This window comes from Nilaparvata lugens, chromosome 7 (genome assembly GCF_014356525.2).
Source record: "Nilaparvata lugens isolate BPH chromosome 7, ASM1435652v1, whole genome shotgun sequence".
Taxonomy (NCBI): Eukaryota; Metazoa; Arthropoda; class Insecta; order Hemiptera; family Delphacidae; genus Nilaparvata; species Nilaparvata lugens.
Genome location: NC_052510.1, coordinates 54794082 through 54816555, shown reverse-complemented (window position 1 = coordinate 54816555; position 22474 = coordinate 54794082). Strand labels below are relative to the sequence as shown.

The following is a 22474-nucleotide window of genomic DNA, read 5'->3' as shown; positions in this document are numbered from 1 at the left end:
TAGTGAGATTTAATTGTTAGTTCAAACTTGAAGCATTCCTCATTATCAATATCAATGCTACCCATTATTTAATCGATATTCAATCAATTCTGACAGTTTGAAGTGAATATTTCAGGAGGACATCAAACCTTTACCGGAGTCATTAAATATCTGTACTATATTATATTATAGTATTTTTATCAATTTGGAGCGAATAGTTGATATTTACAACTGAACAGAACTACTAATGGGATGTACGAGTATTAGTATGTTACATGGGATGCAATGGGACATGTAGCTAACAATTAAGAAATCTTGTAAATCGAGAACAACAGCACAATATAAGGCCCGCCGCAAAGTAGACCCACGCTAATCCACGAAAAGCAACCCACGCCGTGGGATGTTTTGTAGACCATAAATTCCTATAGAATTATTTATAATCAATCAGCTGACAAGTGGGTTATTCATTGCATTTATTATTATCATTATACAGATATCTGGAGAAGCCTAGTAATGGTTTACAAAACGTCCCACGGCGTGGGTTGCTTTTCGTAGATTAGCGTGGGTCTACTTTGCGGCAAGCCTTACACCCACACACAGTATCTGGTACTGTGTCAGTACACATGCGCTACAATGTTCAATTTCAAATCAAATTCAAATTTATTTGTTCCTCGACAATTGTTCACAGATAATACATTCGTGTTTAGTTCATAATTTGATAAGGCTTGATCATTATTGGGATGTAGGTACTTCACTTTTTCTGAACGGAGATTTCAAATAAAGAAAAATTTCCCCATATCTTCATTCTTGTGGAACACACTTCTTTAGAAAAACGCACTGAACCTTAAAATTATTAAACTTTATAACTACGTTCTTCAACTATGTTCAGCAATCAAAAAGTCATGTTTGAATCGTGTAATATTTTTTAATTTAAATACGGTAGGCTATTTTAATCTAGTCATTAGTTTGTAAGCATGTCATGTTGTACATAGAATAATATTCATCCAAATTATTGTTTTGTTATTGTTGTGTTATTTGGTTTCCAGTTGAATAAATGTGTATAGTATTGTATTTTCAAATAAAAATTGAAGAATATTGCAATTTTATGATCTGTGTATAGAACCTAAATTGAGCCAACTCAAAACTTTTGAATCAACTCAAACCTTCGACCATTTTTAAACACAAATGATAAATCTTCAAATAAAAGTCATAATAAATTATGGAGGTTATTATCAAATATGATATAAGGGGAGAAAATTTCAAGCCACTTTAATTAAATAAATTTTATTTTAAGTAAGCTATTCACCAACAATTGTTTAATTGCAACATCCAATGATCATAATACGATCTCCAGAGAAAATATTATTCATGCAAAGGGAAATTAATAATTAATTTTAGTATTCTCATTGAATATTATACCTACTAAATTATTAAATTAATCAGGAACTAGTATTTTTTGGTCTTAATAAATAACGTCAATAAATAAACTTAATAGCCTATCATGAAAAAGCACAACAGCATAATATATTATGTAAATAAATACTATACTAATATTGCATTTTTTTGTGTAGTTGAGAAGTTGATATTGTGGTAATTATTCATCCTATTATATTAAGCGAGCAGCGAGCAATTTCTGTATTTTTATATCTGGTTATTCATGTTCAACGGATCTCGAAAACGGCTCTAACGATTTTCACGAAATTTGGAACATAGTAGGTTTATGATATAAAAATTCTATTGCACTAGGTCTCATCTTTGGGAAAACTCGCTGAACGACATTAAAAGGATAATTCATCCTTGGCTGAAACAGCTGAGACTTTTGTCGTCTGTGGATAGTGAAAAGTGAGCGAGTGATTCTGTGGAAAATCAAAATATTGCATCCCCGAAATTCATAAGCTGACGTATAGCCAGATGTAAAATATAAACAAGATCATTTCAGAGAATTGTAGGTATCCTGTTTATCAATAAATAAAAATAAGGAGCGAAGCTCGGTGCCCCGATATTATTAAATAAAAAGACCAAGATATTGTCAAAAACCACAGAACTTTCAATAAAATCTGTGGGTTTTGACAATTTCTTAGTCTTTTTATTCAATATAATATTGAAATTATTTTTATGAAAATTTTCAAGTATTTCATGGGTGATAGATATCTATAACATCCGTATCAGTTGAAATCAATCTGTACATGGTTGATGTTCAATTGACCTGTGCAATGAAGTTTCAAAATTATGTCCGGGAAGATGTGAACTGAGTACAAAAATTAAAAATAAAGTCAAAATGAACGATGTCAGAGTCTCCCCGCTTTTTCACCGTTGACAATTATTCAAGTTTCATAACAGGACGTCAAGTACTCAAAGAACTGATGCTCAGTTCAACCGAACGAGACTCTTCTGTTATGGAATAATGTTGCTCGCCTTTTCACGGCTTGCATCTGAAATGATGCGCGAGGCAGGAATCTTTTCGTTTTAATGAAGTCCATGCTGTCGAATAACGAGACTCTCAACTCTCAACTGGTAATTCCCATGAATAATGCAGAAATTAATAGACACGGAGTTCGTCGCCCCTTTCTTGGTTATGCGATATACTCAACAGATTCCACAATAATAACTCACTCCACTGTTTTAGTATGAGAAGGCGATCCTTTTCAACCCTCAATGGGGAATCGCATTTGCCGTCTTTTCACGTCATTTCCGTATGTTTTTTTCATCTTTTGATTGTGATATCCACATAAGTCTACGACATATGCGTGGGGATGATGAAATTAATACCCAGACGGAATATGAATAAAGAAATGTTGGAACCATGATAGCTTATGCTATAGTGAGGTCCAAGTTATAATGGCAGTGTTTGATTAGCAATGGTATTGCTATCCTTGTCTATCATTCAACAGAGCAGATAGCGCTATAGCTTTCTCGTCTTTTAACAATGTAGAATTAATAATTAATTAACAAAAAATTTCATCTTAATAATGAAAATTCATTATGACATTATTGAAAGATATAATTTCTTGCTTAATTGACCGAGCGAAGTGAGGTTTAAGATTCAAGTCGACGGTTTGGCATTTCTCTTTATGTTTATATGTTCCGCATTTACGGCGAAACGCAGCAATAGATTTTCATGAAATTTGACAGGTATGCTTCTTTTTAAATTGCGCGTCGACGTATATACAAGGTTTTTGGAAATTTTGAATTTCAAGGATAATAAAAGGAAAAGAAGCCTCCTTCATACGCCAATAGAGTAAAAATCAGACTATAGAATTATTCAACATAAATCAGCTGTCGAGTGGATTATAAATTGCATGCCATGACGCATCTCAATGTAACTTTGTAAAAAATCAGCTGCTGTGTGGACTATTAATTGCATTCCTCATTGAATGTAATTTTTATGCACTATTAAATGAACTATTGATTGCATTCAATAACGCATGCAATAAATAACTAAAATAACATAGTATTGTCTCTTGAACTTCCTCTGCTTTGAACTCGGGCTGTCCTGTTGCCAGTATGTCTTGAAGGAGATTAGTTTTTGATGTTAGCATTTTTGATACACCAACCCCAACAGCCATTAGCCGTTTTCACACCGATATCTCGCCGACACGACCTACAGATAGGATTTACTTTGATGGACAGTATAAGAGGAGGCTGTGGTTTATAACTGCGCGAGGTCTACTAATCTACTACCCTAACTAGTAAAGTATAATTGTTCATTTTAAACGAGAATGAACAGTTTATATTAAATCAATAAACCTGTATCAGCTACCATCTATAGAAGGCATTGACAAGACAGAGGATCGGCAACGTTGCTCTTCCATCTTTCTCCACTGCCATTATAACGTGGACCTCACTATAGGTGTAAGTTCATTGCAACATGGCTATTACGATCTATTGTTGATCTACAGTTCATCTATAGTCGGCTATGGCTCTAAGCAATAACACTTCAACACTAGATAGAGTGAATAACCGTATTGTCAATACCTACTATTACTATTACTTACCTAAGTGATAGTAGGTATTGGTATTGTCAGGGTCAAGATTAAAATACCTACTTTTTGAATTATATAGTTATTGCCAGAAAACGTACCGTACTTTCTAAGGATACTTATTGGAAAAATTATTTTTTTATGGCTCTAAGCAATAACACTTCAACACTAGGTAGGGTGAATAACCGTATTGTCAAGGTCAAGATTAAAATACCTACTTTTTGAATTACATAGTTACTCTCAGAAAACGTACTTTCTACGGGTACTTATTGGAAAAATGAAGTGTATTATTTTTCAGTCGAGGAACAAGAAAACACTATTTAAGAAAAGAAGATAATAATGAATGAAACATGATCAACAAACAAAATATCATTAGAAATTATATTTATTGTAAACGATACAAAATCTACAATAAATAGAGATTGATAATACAGATCTAACATTGATGGAAATTGGTTTTGAGCGAGTTTATAGATATCGGTAGAAGTTATATCACTATTAAATAAACTTATACAGTATGTGGAAGATTATTGGTAACTTACAGTCTTATCTTATTTAATATTACATAACAGATTATTCTAAAGAGCCAAAATTATGAGAAAATTAATCACTTTTCATGCTCTAGTAAGAATAAATGGATAAGCTTACAAATTGCACACTCATATAAACATATTGGAGTTGCCAAAGATTCAATACCGTGGATGATATTGGGAAAGTAAGATTCTAATAATTGTTTAAAAAAAGCTGGAATTAGAAGTGAACGAACAATAGTTTTGGAAATACTGTGAAATATATTATGAGAAAGAGCAGGAAATAATAATCATCCACTAATATATTCAAATTAATCATCTAACATAATTACTATACGTATTTATAATGATTTTTCTCAATTATTGAATTATTATTAAGATAAAAAACACACATTAACAAAATATTTAATCAAAATGGGGGATAATTGTTAAGTACTGGAAAATATTCAAGTTTTGTATTGTCTATAGAAATAAAATGATTGCTTAAAATATTTTAATTATGGAATAGAATATTTTAAAGTTATTAAACGTCACATAATAATATTATGAAGCATCGACGCATTTTGTATTATATTGCTATATAATCCACAGGGGGTAATGTGATCCCTTATATTAAAGCTTTCAGATCTTGAGGTACATTTTGGATAGTGGGAGTAAGAGGATAGACAGGGAAGAAGGGTTGGGGAGGGGGGGAGGAATTATAAGGAAATTGGAATAGTTATTTGTGCAACTAGTGCGCAAAGTGACAGTTTGCTGCACCGAAAGAAACGTTTACGCCCGAGCCGTAGGCGAGGGCGGAATGGTTTCTTGAGTGCAGCAGAGGAACTTTGCGCACGTATTTCACATTAAACTTTTCCTACAGTTACTATTGAATCTGAGAAGTGGTTGATTATGGGTGAAATGATGGCTGAAATCCATCGAATGTTTGTGTGTGTGATGCTGTTATTAATAAAAACCTAAGGAGCTTAGCTGGATATAGGGAAAGAAGTTGAAATAAGAAAAATGACCCTGAGTGATGAATTCAACCCCCCTTTGAAAGGGGGGGGGTGAACGTATCCCGTTGCGAAACAGAATCCTGGTCCTCTCCCAAAAATGCCCCCCCCCCCCCTATGAATCTAGAATCCAAATCTGGATTTAAATATTGCTTGATAAAATATATAGTATACATAATAATTTCATTTTCAAACACTTCAAAATATACAAATATTTATTAACAAATAATATGTTACATCTATCAGCTAAGACCTGTTCAAATATGGAATGATTATGATCTGAAAATATCCAACTATACCAAAAATATCAGTTCAACAATCTTTATGAGCAAGAGCAAGAAGGCACTAGACACTTAACTATTTTATTAGTAGTTTCTCAGATACTAGACACTAGACTATTATATTAGTAGTTTCTCAGACCTTATATCACCAGATTATATCCAAAAGGTTTGAGCACTGAGAATGACTCAATGATCGAAAGTGAAGATTTTTAATTAAGTATTGATAAATATCAGTATAAAGCTTTTAGAATATGGTTGTGGTTTTTTCAATAACTTAATATTTAATTGACAAATAGATAGGATTAGTTGATATATTATTTGTGATCAATTGGGTTTATTTTTGAAGAACTGCATAGATTAATGAACAAAGCTGCCTCAAACCTCGCCTAAGAAGTTATTTGAAATATAAATGACAAATACTCATAAATTAATGAAGATAAGAAATAAGAAATACGAAGATAATACTAAGAAATAATGAATATTGCACTACTTGAATTGTACATAATTGTAATATGATTATAATTTTGCTATGAAGAATAAACACTACCTTCGAAAAACAATATTACATCATTGATCAGCTAGAATTCTACAAAGCATAAACTTCACTTGAGTCAAGGTAATGAGTTTTTTGAATTATTTGAATAATTTTTTGATGAAAAAATGATTGAATATTATTGCAACTTCAAATTTTATCTAAGAGAACTAATAAATTATTTTAAAAAATTATAATAGCTTGAAATGAATAAGAAATATAGTTTTTTTCAATTCAAAGTATGCAGATTCGTATCAACGTTAGTAGACAGTCTACTAACTGTCTACTAACTTTGGATTCGTGAAGCTCCAAAGCACAAAAATTCAAAATCTCTGAGAACAGAGTTCAGTTTACTATATCAATTTTTACTGTCTAGAAAATCTATTCAGATCAAGTTGTAGAAAATATTTGATACGATGATGAATATAATGCATTTCACTAAAAATTGAAAATGGGTAACAATCAAGACTTTTTCATTTTACTGAAGGATAAGGTAAGGACAACTTTAGGAATTTTTATTAAATTCTGCAATGTTATTTAAACATTGCATTACTTATCAAACAGTCTCTTATTATATACCCGTCATAAATATACTGAAAGGTTTGAAGTTATAATAAAAATATAGATTATTACTATCGCTCAAATACAAAATTACTGTAGTTTAAATTGGGCTAGTATTCTACTGAAATCTCCAAGAAATACGGTACAGAGTTAAAGAATACCTCTACATTTATCGTTTGAAGGGGTCATCGCAAAAACACTAGATTTTTCAATAAAATAGCTAAAATATAGGTTTTTAATCAAAGACCTTAAAGAGATCATTGTTTTTAATCATTTAAAAATTGAATACGAATTGATAATTAATATTGGAAAATGGCAAGAATATTAGAAGTCTATTTAACTATATTCAAACTAATCTGAGTCTGGAAATATACAGTTCTACTGAGCAATGAGTTATGAGATCTTTTTGATGAGAATGGAAGATGATTGATAATACTACAATGTTTATTTATAATTACGAGCTAATAGATTAATTAGCTCGTATAAGAGCTAATTCTTTAGACTTGAATTTTAAAAAACACTTTTGGAGTGAAAATGCACTTACATTAGTAGTGACGATCGTTTCGACCTGTTGTTGGTCATCATCAGACTGTAGGAATTTACTCTAGGAATCCCTTACCACACATAACCTTGACATTAGAGTATGATGACCAACAACAGGTCGAAACGATCGTCACAACTAATGTAAGTGCATTTTCACTCCAAAAGTGTTTTTTAAAATTCAAGTTTAATTTTAATAGTGAAAAAGTATGGATATGCAACAGAGTAATTCTTTAGATTTATAATTCTACTTAGATGTATGATTCTACAGAGATATAAAAATTTTCGAAGAACCTGAAATATCTATTACATTTCAAAAATTATGAAACGGTCTCTCAAAATGTTACTAATAAATTTATTATTGCCTAGACATTATTGTCAATAATCAATTGAATGACTAGAATGAGGTGGATGATGGATCATATATTATTAACAATTTATATAATTATATTTATAAATATAATATTCATTTTCTCTAATTAAATATATTTATGATATATATTCATATTTATACAGGGTTGGACAATGAAGTATGGATAGTTTGAATTGGTAGATGCACACTCATTTAAAATTGGGTGTGTAACTGTCATTTCAAACTATCCATACCTTATTGTCCAACTCCGTATAATAATATTTTCTCTATTCGTATTGATGGAAGGTTCCATCAACCATTATAACTTAGAAATCATTGTAATGTCAAAAACTTGTAAAAAGGCTTAATTCAATTGATAAAAAAGTTCGATTTCATCGTAATAAAGTCTTGCAAAAGTGATTTATATGACGCTATTTATCATTTTAATAAAAGTTATGATTATTTCGATAAAAAGCCTTCAAAAACGAAACCAATAAACAATCAATTAAAATCTCATCAGATAGTTTAAACTTTTTGCACAGAAAAGCCTCTCTGGTAAACCGCTGAGGACCTTTATCTGTCTCGCCTATCTGGGCCATATTAGATATGTGCGTGATCACGTGATCCTGATTGATTGTTGAAGATTGCCAATGACTGCTGTTTATGATCATTAATGAATAATCATTTTGATGATGAATTTTATGATAATGGTAGTGATGGTGACAGATGATGGGTGAAATGGATGTAGTATGAAGTGATAAAGAGGAACATCAAACGGAATCTCTCGAGCAAACAATATCACAACCGTATGTTCTCATTAACACTATTCACCGAGCTGTTACTGGAACCGTTCTCCATTTTCTTCTCGGTCGATTGCTTTTTAGTCATTTCGACGTCGTTGAAGTTGGGCGACACACACTTGATGGCCGAATTCATTCGACTGGAGACAAAGTGCAGCCACACCATCGGCGCAATCATCATAACGGTTGTGATGCCGAATGTCCAGTAAGTGCCGAATCTGGTGTACACATAGCTCACGAATATCGGGCCAAGGACTCGCGATAGGCAGCCCGCTCCTGTCAGTAGGCCCATCCAAACACCCTGAAAATAGATTTCAAAATATTGTAAATAAACTATTCAATATAACAATAATTTTCTAATAAACGAAAGGCTTTTTGAGAAAAATATTGGTCTAAAGAGAGAATAAATATCAACGAAGTGACAACCTATTTCGAACTATTTGTAACCTTATCTAAATTTGGGAGTGGATAGCACAATGTTACCTTATTTTTTTCTCTCCCTATTATTCTGATGATTTACTTATTGTATGAACCAATAAAGAATAAAGAACGGCCTTGAAAACACATGCAGCGTTTCTTCAATAATGATCATCATGAAAAAACTTACATAGAATTTACCAGACTCCTTTTTTATTTCCTTAGAGACACTTCTAGTTTCGGGTGGTTATCCCATTATCAAATGTCAAAATGAAATATTATTTTGAAGTAAACAATAATACTGTACTGAAGTCACAAATTGACGATTTTTACTTTTCTACATGTTCTTATTTAGAAAATTTGCTCTTTTTTGTATAAAGGATTTATGTCTATATGGTATTGTTTTAGAGTTATTCTCATGGTAAAATGGATACATCTCAGAAAAAAATCATTCACGTTTGATATAAATGATTCAAGTCAACTCATAACCATAAAAAGGTGGAATTGAATCTAATAGGTATTGGTAAAAATGATACAAGTCAACTTATAACTTTCAAGAAAAGAAGTCAGTATTAATATTGATGATACAAGTCAACTTATCCCCTTCAAGACGCGGCAATAGGGTATTGATATAAATTATACAAGTCAACTCAAATCAAGATCAAAAAGGGTTAAGTCACAAAATACTTTGATACAAAGTGTTTAAGTCGTACACGATTAGACACAGTAAACATGTGAAGAAACACGATTAGACACAGTCTATCCGGCTCTCCCGGTCAAGGACGAAGAATTCAAGTATCAAGTATCAAGTATGTAGAGCAACGATTAGCGTTCTAATACTTTCAATAATAATTCATAAATTTCATACAGAATTTTTTGAACTTTGTTTTTGCTCTCCTGAAAAATCATGAAAACTGACTTAACACCTTTATACTCATCAGTACAGAATAGTTCATCTTGACACCAACTTGATAATGGGATAAATATGTGAAACTAGTAGTGTCTCAAACAAAATAGAAAAAGGTTACTAGTTATTCGATGTAATGAAACTTTCAAGGAGCCTTATTGAAATATATGGAACAACCTCAACGAAACATGGAACAAAATTTCATAAACCTTTGCTTAGGATGAGGATAGTGACCACTTGAACAAATCCAATTAAAAAAACACAGTAAATACTGTTTTGATAGAAGCAAAATTGTTCCTAAATGAAAAAACTGAATATTTAGTCTATTTCTACTCATGCTATTTTATCATGAGATTTTTACACACTAATGAATTTTGATGAATCATCGTCAGTTGTGTTTGATTTCACGTTTTGTAAACATACCTGACTTTTGCTGAGGATGATTACCACATAAGCCATGGGCTTGTGCGAGGGCTAATGACAATTCTCAAACTCATAAATGAGGAAGATGTATCCCAATATATCACTAATTGTGCCTATCACATCAAAATTACAATGTTGATGAACATTTTGAATTGAATGGATAAGAACCATGTATTTTAATATTGTGGTAACTATGTACTATGTATCAAGAACTATTTATAAAAATTAAACAGAGAAAGCAATATCTGAGCACTTTGTCTAGATCTCTATAAGAGTAACTAACAACATGAATGATCATGTAAATAAATGTAGGCCTACCTGTGGCCTTGGTCCAAGGATTTTTGAAAATATGGTTTGTATGAGCGTCACTCCAATGGGATATCCAATAGCAGTAGCAACAAATCCAACAAAAAACTGACCAACCGACATTGCTGGAGTGGTTTTGCACCACTCTTGTGAATCTGGACATCCAACAACTTCTTCATCATTCAAAATTGTTCCTGTTGATAGAAGAAAATTATTAGCGAGGGAATTGATTTTCTATGGATCAATTTAAACAAAGATCAGTTTATTGCTAGACAATAGCAGAATAAAAACAAATATTTAATACAGAGATTTGTAATCGTTTAATGGGAATGATACAGGCACGTTGACAAATCTCGCGATGATATAGGTATCTCAGTTGGCCCACTACCTCCGTAAACAAAGCCATAGTGCATTCTGGTGACGTCAGCAAAGGTAGGTCTACTCACCACCTCCTACACCAATAAAAACACTAATTCACATTCGTTGATTTCAGCTGATCTATACAAGCTAGTGTTTTTATTGGTGTAGTAGAGAGATGGTGAGTAGCCCTACTTATGCTGACGTCACCAGAATGCACTATCCCTTTGTTTACGGAGGCAGTGGTTGGGCTCCTAAAATGCTACATCAAGAATCAAAATTATTTTTCAACTTTATCATAAAAATCTCATAACTGAATTATGAATTAAGTTCGTTCTATGCAAAAAGAGATCCATGGAAGAATGAGATTAAGACCAATCTTGAGAACAGAATTCATCTATTTAACTGAATAAATTAATATTGCATAGTTTCTTTATCATTATACAGAGTGGGTGAAAAGTCTTAATATCTCATACACAAAGGTAATTTGACGGTGGGTGTGATTGGGGATCCTATTAAAATTGAAAAAACTACTTTACTATGACTTTAAAAATCTGGTCCGCCATCTTGGATCCGCCATATTGAATGCAACTTCATTTTTTTAAATAGGAAGGTGGGTTATGCGATACATGATTTCGAAATGGAATTTCAAGAAAAAATGAATGGCGAAAACCGCACATCGATATCTCAAACCGTTTCGAAGATATCAACATTATCTTTAATCCCATTCACATTCCTACGTCGAATTGTAGAACTAAAAGTTGGACAAAATATCGAATGTTGAATGGTCCGCTTTAACAATTCGTTGGTAAACAAAGCATGTTTTGCAATGACAGTTCTGAACAATTGTTTATAAATACAATCATAAAGACAATGCGTGAATCATAAACCAGTGAGAAGAATAACTACAAAAAGGGATGTGGGAAACATAAATGGACATGAAGAAAGAATGGTTAAAATAATAGATTAAAAACTACTCTTACAGATGATTACTAGAGCTACAACAGTGAACTAATTTGACAATTTTGTTAAAAGTGAATTTAGAACTAACATAAACCGCTAAGTGATAGATAACTCACACCCAACTACATACATCTAACATCAACCACATCTATTGTTTTTAAATATTTCTAATATGAAAAAAATAATGAAAAAGTGACATGCTCTCCCACCTAAAAATACACTACACAAAAATTTGGTTTTGGAAGAACTAACTCAACTCTACTAATTCGGTGAATTTGTTGGAAAATTCGAAAATTAATACTAAAACAAATACGGTCAGGTAAGAACGACATAAAAAATTATCTCCGATCAACGAGTGATTAGCGATCACAGTAATCGTCGTTTGTGCAACTGAACAATCTACTTGATCTCAATATCTGACTACAACATGAAATTACGGCATACACAATTACGACATTCCTGACGCAGTACCGACCTTGTCACGTAATGATGGATGAAAGCATAGCCACCTCTAATACAGGTGGCTATGTATTAGAGGTGGCTATGATGAAAGCCATCAACTCCAAACTGGAACAATATATCGTTTTTACATTGATGAATATATAATTAATTCACACACAATAAAAAAGTATAGACAATTCCGAAGTGTGTAGTAAATTAAAATAAGCTTAAAATAGTTTAAATAGCTTCTAATTAAGAAGCTGACGCTCTAATGGGTTTGATAGTTCAAAATACCTTGAATAGCTTAATATAAAAAAGCTTCAATTATACCGGGTGATTCAAAAATGACTTTACAACTTTGAAAATTCATATAAATCTTATTAAGCAAGGTATAGAGCTGGTTTTGGTGTTGTTTTATAGGAAAACACTCCAAGTTTTGACTTGCGTAGTCCGCTAGTGCCTGGTCGCGCCGCACAAGCGCTAGCGGTTGTTACGTCAAAGATGGCTGTCTTCACTGGAACCGAGCGTGCTAGCTGTGTGTTTTGGTTTTAAGAATCGAAGTCCGCGACAACAGTTCAGCGTAATTTTCGTACCAAGTACACTAAAGATCCTCCTAGTAGGCCTACAATTTATGAGTGGCATAAATTTTTTGTAGAAACAGGGTGTTCAGTAAAACATACAAAATCCTCAGGTCGTCCAAGCACATCTGGCGAAGTCGTTGAGCAAGTGAGACAAAGTTTTGTCGAGAGCCCTACGAAATCGACCCGGCGTGCATCTCGAGAGCTTCAAGTCCCACAATCGACAATATGTGGTGTTCGTACCTCCTTTGCCAGCCTCTCTACCTGAACTTAAAGCAAGGATTTGCGCTGCAGTTGAGCAAGTTACACCTGAAATGCTAGTGCGAGTCTGGGAAGAAATCGACTATCGATGGGATGTCTGCAGGATAACCAACGGAAGTCACATAGAACATCTTTAGCTAAACGCTAAAAAACTTGAAGTGTTTCCCTTTAAAACAACACCAGAAACAGCTCTGTACCATGTTTAATACGATTTATATGAAATTTCAAAGTTGTAAAGTCCTTTTTGGATCACCCGGTATTATGAAAATACTAAATGCATTAATATTCGATTCTAATAGCCAAGTAAGACAATAATAGGTACATTAATTCTTGATCATAAAATGATTGAAGCCCCTGTTCAGTGTATTAGCACATTGATTCTCAAATAGCCTAATCCATACAGTGTTTTTATTTTCAAGAAAGTTTGTAAAATTTTAAAATCAAATTTTGTTAAATTGTGTTCTGACATGTATAAATAAATAAATCTTAATAAAATTATGACATTGGAGGAAAACTGGGCTGAGCCTGTACTATTTCTCTCCAAAAATTTTGATAAAATGTTTATGTTGTCCAAAAGTCGAGGTTATGTAATCACATACTGCTAAAGCTGGGTTTACACCAAAGTTATTAACAAAATGTTAATAACTTAATCCTTATAGATTCTTTTAGATTGAACGGAACTTGACAAACACATATGTTCATCATGTGTATGACAAGATATGTTCAAGCTAATAGAATCTATAAGGATTAAGTTAATAACATTTTGCTATAAACTTTGGTGCAAACGCAGCTTTAGTCACTTGATTTTCGATCCAGGAATAATGATTTAAAAATTTTGAAGATTGATTCATATACTCAAAATGAATCACAGAATGTATCACAATAAATTGGAAATTTGAGAAATATTGTACTTATAAATAAAAAATCAATCTGAAAAATAGCTAATCGATTAATTTCAATTCCCCTTTAGTTGGCATACAAGAAAGGATTTCCAATGCAAGATAGCTTCCAATGTACAATATACAAATTTATTTGTACAAATTTTAATTAAAAATACTAGAATTATAAGTACTGTACAGTTTAATAATAGTAGTCAATGAATTTTCTCACCATTAAATGCGGGCGCTATAACTGGATATGTACTTCCATAAGGCATGCAAGCCGCCCTTCCAAATACCATTAGAAGAAATCCGCCGTATTGGAGTACTCTGGTTTCGTTAAATCTAAAATTCGAGATTATAATTGAAAAAAAATAGTAGATATGAAAAATGAATGATACAAATATTGAGACTGACATAAAAGCAGAACTAGTGGCTGCAAACAGATGCTATTATACTCTGAACCAATATTTGAGATCCAGACCCCTGTGAAAGTAAGGATAAACATAGCCGATTGGCTAGCCAACATGCCACCCACTATGTCCTTTGATTGGCTTATTCTCACCAACAGCTGATTCCCAGCCAACCAGACATTCAGGGTGGCGTTTTAATTAGTTGAAAACGCTGGTCAGAAACCAGCTTATTATTTGGCTGTTGTCACACAGACTGTCAGTCAGACAGACTTTATGCGACGACACATGATTTCAGCTGAATAATACACAACATTAATTTATAAGTTCTTTATTAACTCGCTTCCGTTATCGTCTGTCTGCCTGTCTGTAACATAAATGTCATTAATACTACTTGTGATAGCAGTTGCTTCTATAAATTTTTTTTGTTCCGTGTTAAAGTGAGAGTAGAAGCTAATATTAGTGTTCACTAACACTTGATTATTCAATGTATAGGTACCGTACTCATTCATTTCATTTTTGCATAATTTATTAGTACCTTTAAATGTTGAGATCATTGAAACGGTTTGAGATATCGATGTGAGGGTTTCGCCATTAATTTTCCTTTGAATTTTCCTTTAATGTATCACATGACCACCTTCCCATTTGATAAAATGAAGTTGATTCAAAATGAAGTTGGATCCATATGACGGATCCAAGATGGCGGACAAAAGTTTTGAAGCGCCAGAAAGTTTTTTTTTAATTGGAATAGGATTCCCATAGAGCCTACTACTGTAATATCATACTTGTAAAAGATATATTTAGCTGTTTCCATAATAATTCTCACCAACTCTGTATAATTATTACAAGTTGCGGATCTCAGAGATCAATACTACAGTTCATGAGCGAGTTTTTCAACCCAGAGGGTCTCTAGTTATTAGAATAAAGAATACAAACAATACATTTTATAGTACAATAATAGGACACAGAATTGCCATGTACAATTGGAATTACTACTAAATATGAATTAAAGATGGGGATTCATTTGAGTAAAATAAATAATTATATGAATTATAATAGATTGAAGACCTACAATGGATTGTATTGGATTAAATTGTTCAAGGACGTTTTATAAACCATAAATATTATTATAATTACGATGACGATGGTGATGACAATGATGATGATGATGATTTTGATGAACTTACTTTTTACATAGTGGTCCAATCACAATGAACGTAACGCAAGCGAACAATGAGCCAACAGACAACAGAATGCCCATGTACTTAACAGCTTCCGATTTTGACCACGCAAATTGGTCCATTGTCAAAGATGTACCCAGCCTGAAAAAATTGACAGGGAATTGAAATTATTTTTTTTTAATGAATCAAAAAACCAATTTTGAAATGAATTACCGAAAAAGTTAGATTGATAAATGTCTAAAATTAAAATATGTTTGAAATATATTTTTTTATTTCCATTAAATAATATTGAATCAATTTGAATCCCAACCAATTTCTTGTTTCTATTCTCAGTTGAATGAAAAATTAATTTCTTTAGGCTATATTTCACAACAGTATTCAAGTCGAAACAGTATTAAAAAAATTGAAATGACAATAGTGTGATTGAACCTGATGATAGATTTTTGAGACAATTTGATGAGACATGTCAAGATTAATAGAAGAAAGGTATTTATTTAAATATATTAGTACTAGCAAGTAACCCGTGCTCCGCAAGGGTCTATTTTACTTGACAAACTGTAAACTGAAATTTTGAAGAATTGAAAATAGGTCTATACCCATCCTCGGTTGATTAATAATCTATATGCAAAATTTCAAGTTAATCAGTCCAGAAGTTCAGACGTGATGAAGCGTCAAACATAATTTTCCTATCCCGAACGTGTATAAGCCAGTTCTTTACTTTATTATAGTTTAGTTTTCAACTGAAGAAGGTTTATTGACCAAAATCATTGACCAAACTTACGTTTCCAATAGAACGAAATTGAAGACTAGAATGAAAAATGATACAATCATGGTCCACGCAATCAAATAGTCTGGTTTAGTTTCTTTCCAAGCTGCTTGCTCTGAAAATTCACACCATTTATGTTAAAAAACGGAATGGCATCTTGACAGGAGGAAATTATTATTATCCATATAAAAATAATTCTAAAGATATCAATTAGAGATTTGAACAATCGAAAATGAAGTACGTCATCAGGTGTTGCTCAAATTAATGTGATGATTTACGCCACTAAAACACTATTCTTTGTAATCAATTAATTAAACATTTTATAAAATTGCAGAAGGCAATTTCACAGAAGACATAAATTTCAGGTAAACAATGCAGATTTCATCATCAATGAGTCACCAAGACTAATGCACCTCGATGAAATAGAAACTCATTATTTTGTCTTTCTATACTTGTATGGGAATGATTATTCTCATATCAGTATTCTACGAGAATACAGTCTACCCAGCTCTCACATCGTCCCTGTCTTTACCCACGTACAAGCCCAGGGATTATGTTGGTATCATCTTCAGTAGAAAAGGAAAAGTTTAGTAAATCATAATAGTCCAGTCAAGGAAAGGTTATAGAGGGAAAAGTTGGGAAGACAATTTTTGACCCTACAGTTCTGTTAAGGGTAGTAAGGAGGTAAACATATCAAAAGTCCCCACCCCTACCCTCTGTGCTAAGGGGATGAGGGTGGTTTAAAGGTACCATTTTTTGGTTTATCGCATAAAACTCAAAAACTATGCATCTTAAGGACTTGACTGTCATATAACAAATAAAAGCTTACATAATTTCCTACAATATAGATTCTATAACTTCTTTTATATCTCCTCTAGTTTTCGAGATATCCGCTCTTGAAGGTGTGATATTTTTGAAAAAACACGTTTGCCACAATTTTTTTTCTATTTTTGCTCTTATAACTTTTTTAAAAATCGATGGAAAAAATTCCATTTCAATTTTGAGCTTATAGAGCATCAAATTCTCTTCAATTTGATGTACACTTTAACATTTTTACGAATTTCCCTACACCTTTTGCTGCAGCTTCAGTGTTGAGTGTGAAATCTCCATTTTTGCAACAATAGACCAATTTACAACGGAATTTGGAGGGTATGTTTTAAACAAATTTATTGACTTTGCAGCTTTGTTGAGACTAGTTAGGGGGAGAACATATCAAAAGTCCCCATTCCTAACACATGTCCTAAGGAGATGAGGGTGGTTTACAGGTTCCATTTTTCAGCGTTTTACTTCCACGCTCATATCTTGAGAACAATGCGTTCAAAAGACATAACTAACTATACAAAAATAAAGCTACATAAATTCTCTACACTTTTTGTTCGGTGGAATTTTGTGATATTCCCAACATTTACCGAGATATTCGCTCTTGAAGATGTGTAATTATTGTTAAAATAACAGGTTTTCATCCAATGTTCTGCTCTTTCAGGGCTTATAACTCTCCAACAATGCACCATAGAAACTGATGATTATCGTACGTTTGTAGAGAAATAAATTCTCTTCGGAATGATGTATTATTTCACTATTCCAAGTTTTCCTTTCATTGTTATAGCAGCTTCAATGTAAGGGGTGAAATTTTCATGTCAGAATAATTTTACATATAATTATGTGGAAGCAGAATAATGATCATAAATTGACTACATGAAATAATGGCTGATATACATGCTGCCAGTTGTTCCACTACTGGCATCCAGCCACTAGCTCTGACAAAGTCATTGACTGACTAGATTATCCAAAAATAGCCTCTTCACTTCAGTGACTGGCGACACCTGTTTCCCACTGGATTCCCACACTTTAGTATCAGTTTACATGTCCTTTACAATGAAGATATTATTACCATGAGTCCTAAAATGACTATTCCCACCCAACCCAGCGGAGCAGGAGTAGTCCCATTAGAGCTTTGAGGAATAGTATTTTCACTGTGAAGGACACATACAGGGTGGGTGAAAAGTCCTAGAACGGCTTAATATCTCTGACACAAAAGAAAATTGACGGTGGGTGTGATTGAGGATCCTACTCAAATTGGAAAAACTACTTTACAATGAATTTAAAAATCTGGTCCGCCATCTTGGATCCACCATTTTGAATACAACTTAATTTTTTTAAATAGGAAGGTGGTCATGCGATACATGATTTCGATACGGAATTTCAAGAAAAAAAGAATGGCGAAAACCGCACATCGATATCTCAAACCGTTTAGAAGATATTCACATTATTAATATTAATACTATTAAATTATTATTATATTACATAATTATTATTCACATTATTAATACATGAGTGGTATTGATTAATAATGTGAATATCTTCTAAACGGTTTGAGATATCGATGTGCGGTTTTTGCCATTCATTTTTTCTTGAAATTCCGTATCGAAATCAGTATCGCATGACCACCTTGCTATTTAAAAAAATAAAGTTGCATTCATAATGGCGGATCCAAGATGGCAGACCAGATTTTTAAAGCCATAGTAAAGTAGTTTTTTCAATTCGAGTAACATCCCCAATCACACCCACCTTGGAATCACTTCTTTTTATAAGATACTAAGCCGTTCTCAGACTTTTTTCTCTACTTTCTGCTTTGAATAGTATCATAGAGAAACAATAACGTAAGTAGATATCCCATGGTATAGGGAGTTTGTCGTAACTTTTACTGTTATCTCAAGCCGATTACTGTTGATTATTGGCGATTTTTACTGTTTTGGCCGGGTGAGAGAGTATGAACGGCACAATATGAGAGACGACACAGCTTCAAGGGAAAGAGCTACATGGCTTGAGATAACAGTGAAAGTTACGACATAAACTCCCTATACCATGGGATATCTACTTACGCTATTGTTTCTCTATGATAGTATTGATTAATAATGTGTATATCTGTATATCTTCGAAACGGTTTCAGATATCGATAAGCGGTTTCCGTCATTCATTTTTTCTTGAAATTCCCTATCGAAACCACCTTCCTATTTTTAAAAATGAAGTTGCATTCAATATGGCGGATTCAAGATGGCAGACCAGATTTTTAAAGTCATTGTAAAGTAGTTTTTTTTTTCAATTTGAGTAGGATCCCCAATCACACCTACCGTCAAATTACCTTTGTGCATGAGATATTGAGCCGTTGTCGGACTTTTCACCCACCCTGTACACTGATAATGATTTGAGGGAATTCAACTTTACACGGTGTGTAAACTGAAACCTCGCTGGCAGCTTTGAATCAGCCATAGAAGTATAAAATTATTGTATCCAACCATAGATAAAAGATAGCATAAGTATACTGTACTATCTTTTAGTATATGTTCTATCAATCACTTCATCAATTAGTCAGTATAAAATAAGTTGAGACTTGGAGAAAATATAAGTGTTGCCAAATTGTGCGAAATTTCAATCTTTTCATGCAAGTCAAAAATGTTCCAATTGATGGTGATTTGAGTGTGATATTTTTGTTTTTTATTCTGTTTTTAACCGTCAAAATTTAAAATTCTTAGTTTTCGTTGTTTTTCAAGAGCTTCAAGAGTTCAATTCAGCTAAATTTATTTCTTATATTTCATAGCTTTATCTAATTACAGTTTTATCTAGCATTCTCTCTCATTATTGTTCAGATTTTAACTTGATAGTATCTAGTACTGGATCTAGTACTGATCATATTTACTTTTCATATTGAAGGCATTATATTTATAGTTTATATTTACGTTTCTATTCATGCAGAGCTCTGCTCTTTTATTTTTGTTCAATTCTTATATTTGTTCAACACTGTAACCATACTAATCAAGAGAATAAAAAATGCATATGGAACATGAACGACCCCACACTGTAGTAACTCAGGAGTTGTTTAAAACAATATTTTCCCACTATTTTCAGTTATACATTGTAATGTAATGTATTTTTTGGAAGAATAAATTTCAATTTCAATTTCAATTCAGTATCCTTAGTTTTTCTCTCCCAATCAGTGCTACTTTGTAAAAATTATGAATAAATAAATGAATAAAGCCAATATGACAGAATGTATTCAATTCGACAACACAGTGGATGCAGAGTTGTCTATTAGAATACATCCAGTCATATGGACTTGCATTGGGATTTCGCAACACGGATATTTTCTCAAAGTCTCAACATAAACAGACTATAGGAGACCTAATTTGAGAGCTGATTTCAATGAATTACAGACCTGTTTCGGCGCCACTGAGCAGCATAGCCTCCTTGGCGGCGATAGGCCGCTCGACGAATATGTGTGGCATGAGTAGGACCATGTTGATGAGGCCGAGCATCACATTCATCCACCCGGTCGCCGAGTACATGTCGAACGGAATGCACCCAAACAGCATGGTGCCGTCCTTCAAGAACGTCACCACTGCCTGCAGCGCTGCAACAACAAATAACTATCATAGCAAACAAGGTTTGTAAAACAAATTGTATAGACAAATAAATGAAGATTTTGCTCCAACATTAAAATGTGGTTTCTATAGTGAGGTCCATGTTATAAAGACAATTTTTGTTTAGCAATGTTATTGCTATCCTTGTCTATCATGGATCAAAGCGGATAGCGCTATCTCTTTCTCGCTTTGTGCCAGATCGTTTTTTAACAATTGATAATTGAATAACAAAATATTTCATCTTAATTATGAAATTATTGATAAATATAATTTGTATTTTGAACGAGAATGAATAGTTAATATCCTAGATAAACAATAGCGTAAGTAGATGCCCCATGGTATAGGGCGTTTATGTCGCAACTTTCACTGTTATCTCAAGCCGATTATTATCGATTACTGTCGGTTTGTACTGTTTTGTTGGGGTGAGAGTGTATGAACTGCACAGTATGAGAGACTACCAGCGTCACACAGCTTCACGGGAAAGAACTACGTGGACTATCGGCTTGAGATAACAGTAAAAGTTGCGACATAAACGCCCTATACCATGGGATATCAACTCATGCTATTGTTTCTCTATGTTAATATTGAATCAATAAACCTATATCAGTTACCGTCTATAGAAGGCATTATCAAGACATAGGATCGGCAACGTTGTTCTCCTATCTTTCTCCACTGCCATTATAACGTGGACCTCACTATAGTTTTAACACTCTGTAGGAGAAGATGGTAGAGTTCACAATCATGTTCAAGCCGGCCGCTGAAGAGCGCTAAATTGAAATAAATTTGTATGGCTTTTGTTGGTGGGGAGTCCAGTCCCACCTCACCTAAATGGTGGGCCAATGGGCCTTACGACTGTCATACTTCAACCGAGACCGACCGTTTAACTTGCCGATGACACAGGAGTGACCTGGTTAAAAACTATAATAATAATAATGATAATAAAATAACATAATATTGAGGGTGATGCCCACATAAGCTCTTAGACTTGTACGAGGGTAATGAGTGAGAGGAATGATGATGAGAGATGACGATTACTTTTTAGGTAGTCGGGATCGACGGCTTATCAAATTATCTCCTCTGTAAGACGAGGTGGCTGTATCTATGTGACTGTCTTTTTTCTTGAGGGTTACTTTTAACATAAATAAATCTGAGTCCAGCTTTATATTTTTATTTCTATGTAATTGTGCTGTGGTCAAAAACCTTTGCCCCGGTCGAGATTCGAACTCGTTTTCTCTTGATTAAAAGACCGGCGCGTTATCACTTACTCCAACGAGCCACTCAACTTTTGATGATAAGTGGGTTTGAATCCGGGATCTCTAGGCTGCAACCTTAGACCAGTTATAGAATAGACACGGCCCATTGTATATTCATACTGAAAGTCGATGAAGCCAACATCTACTGCCATATCACCATATCGTGACGTCAGCATCTGATAGAAAACTTCTGTAGAGTTTGTTTACATTGTTTTCTATTCCTATTTCAGCGGGAGTTTACCATTTTCATGAATAATAATTTACTTCCATCTGAAATAGACACAATCAGCTATGGAAAACAATGTAAACAAACTCTGCAGAAAAGTTTTCTATCCGATGATGACGTCACGATATGGTGATATGGCAGT

At 33.2% G+C, this 22474-nt stretch overlaps 1 protein-coding gene across 1 annotated transcript in view; it reads right to left on the bottom strand.

Annotated features, from left to right (window-relative positions):
- Positions 1-4326: 4326 nt before the first annotated feature.
- LOC111064284 (major facilitator superfamily domain-containing protein 8) overlaps positions 4327-22474 on the bottom strand; it is a 43943-nt gene continuing 25795 nt past the window's right edge. The window contains exons 5-10 of the mRNA XM_039433189.1: positions 20649-20843; positions 16451-16550; positions 15676-15810; positions 14311-14423; positions 10613-10794; positions 4327-8848 (exon numbers count right to left, since the gene is read on the bottom strand). Coding sequence (XP_039289123.1) covers positions 8546-8848; positions 10613-10794; positions 14311-14423; positions 15676-15810; positions 16451-16550; positions 20649-20843 — 1028 coding nt within the window. The 3' untranslated portion in view covers positions 4327-8545. The remainder of the gene's footprint in view (positions 8849-10612; positions 10795-14310; positions 14424-15675; positions 15811-16450; positions 16551-20648; positions 20844-22474) is intronic.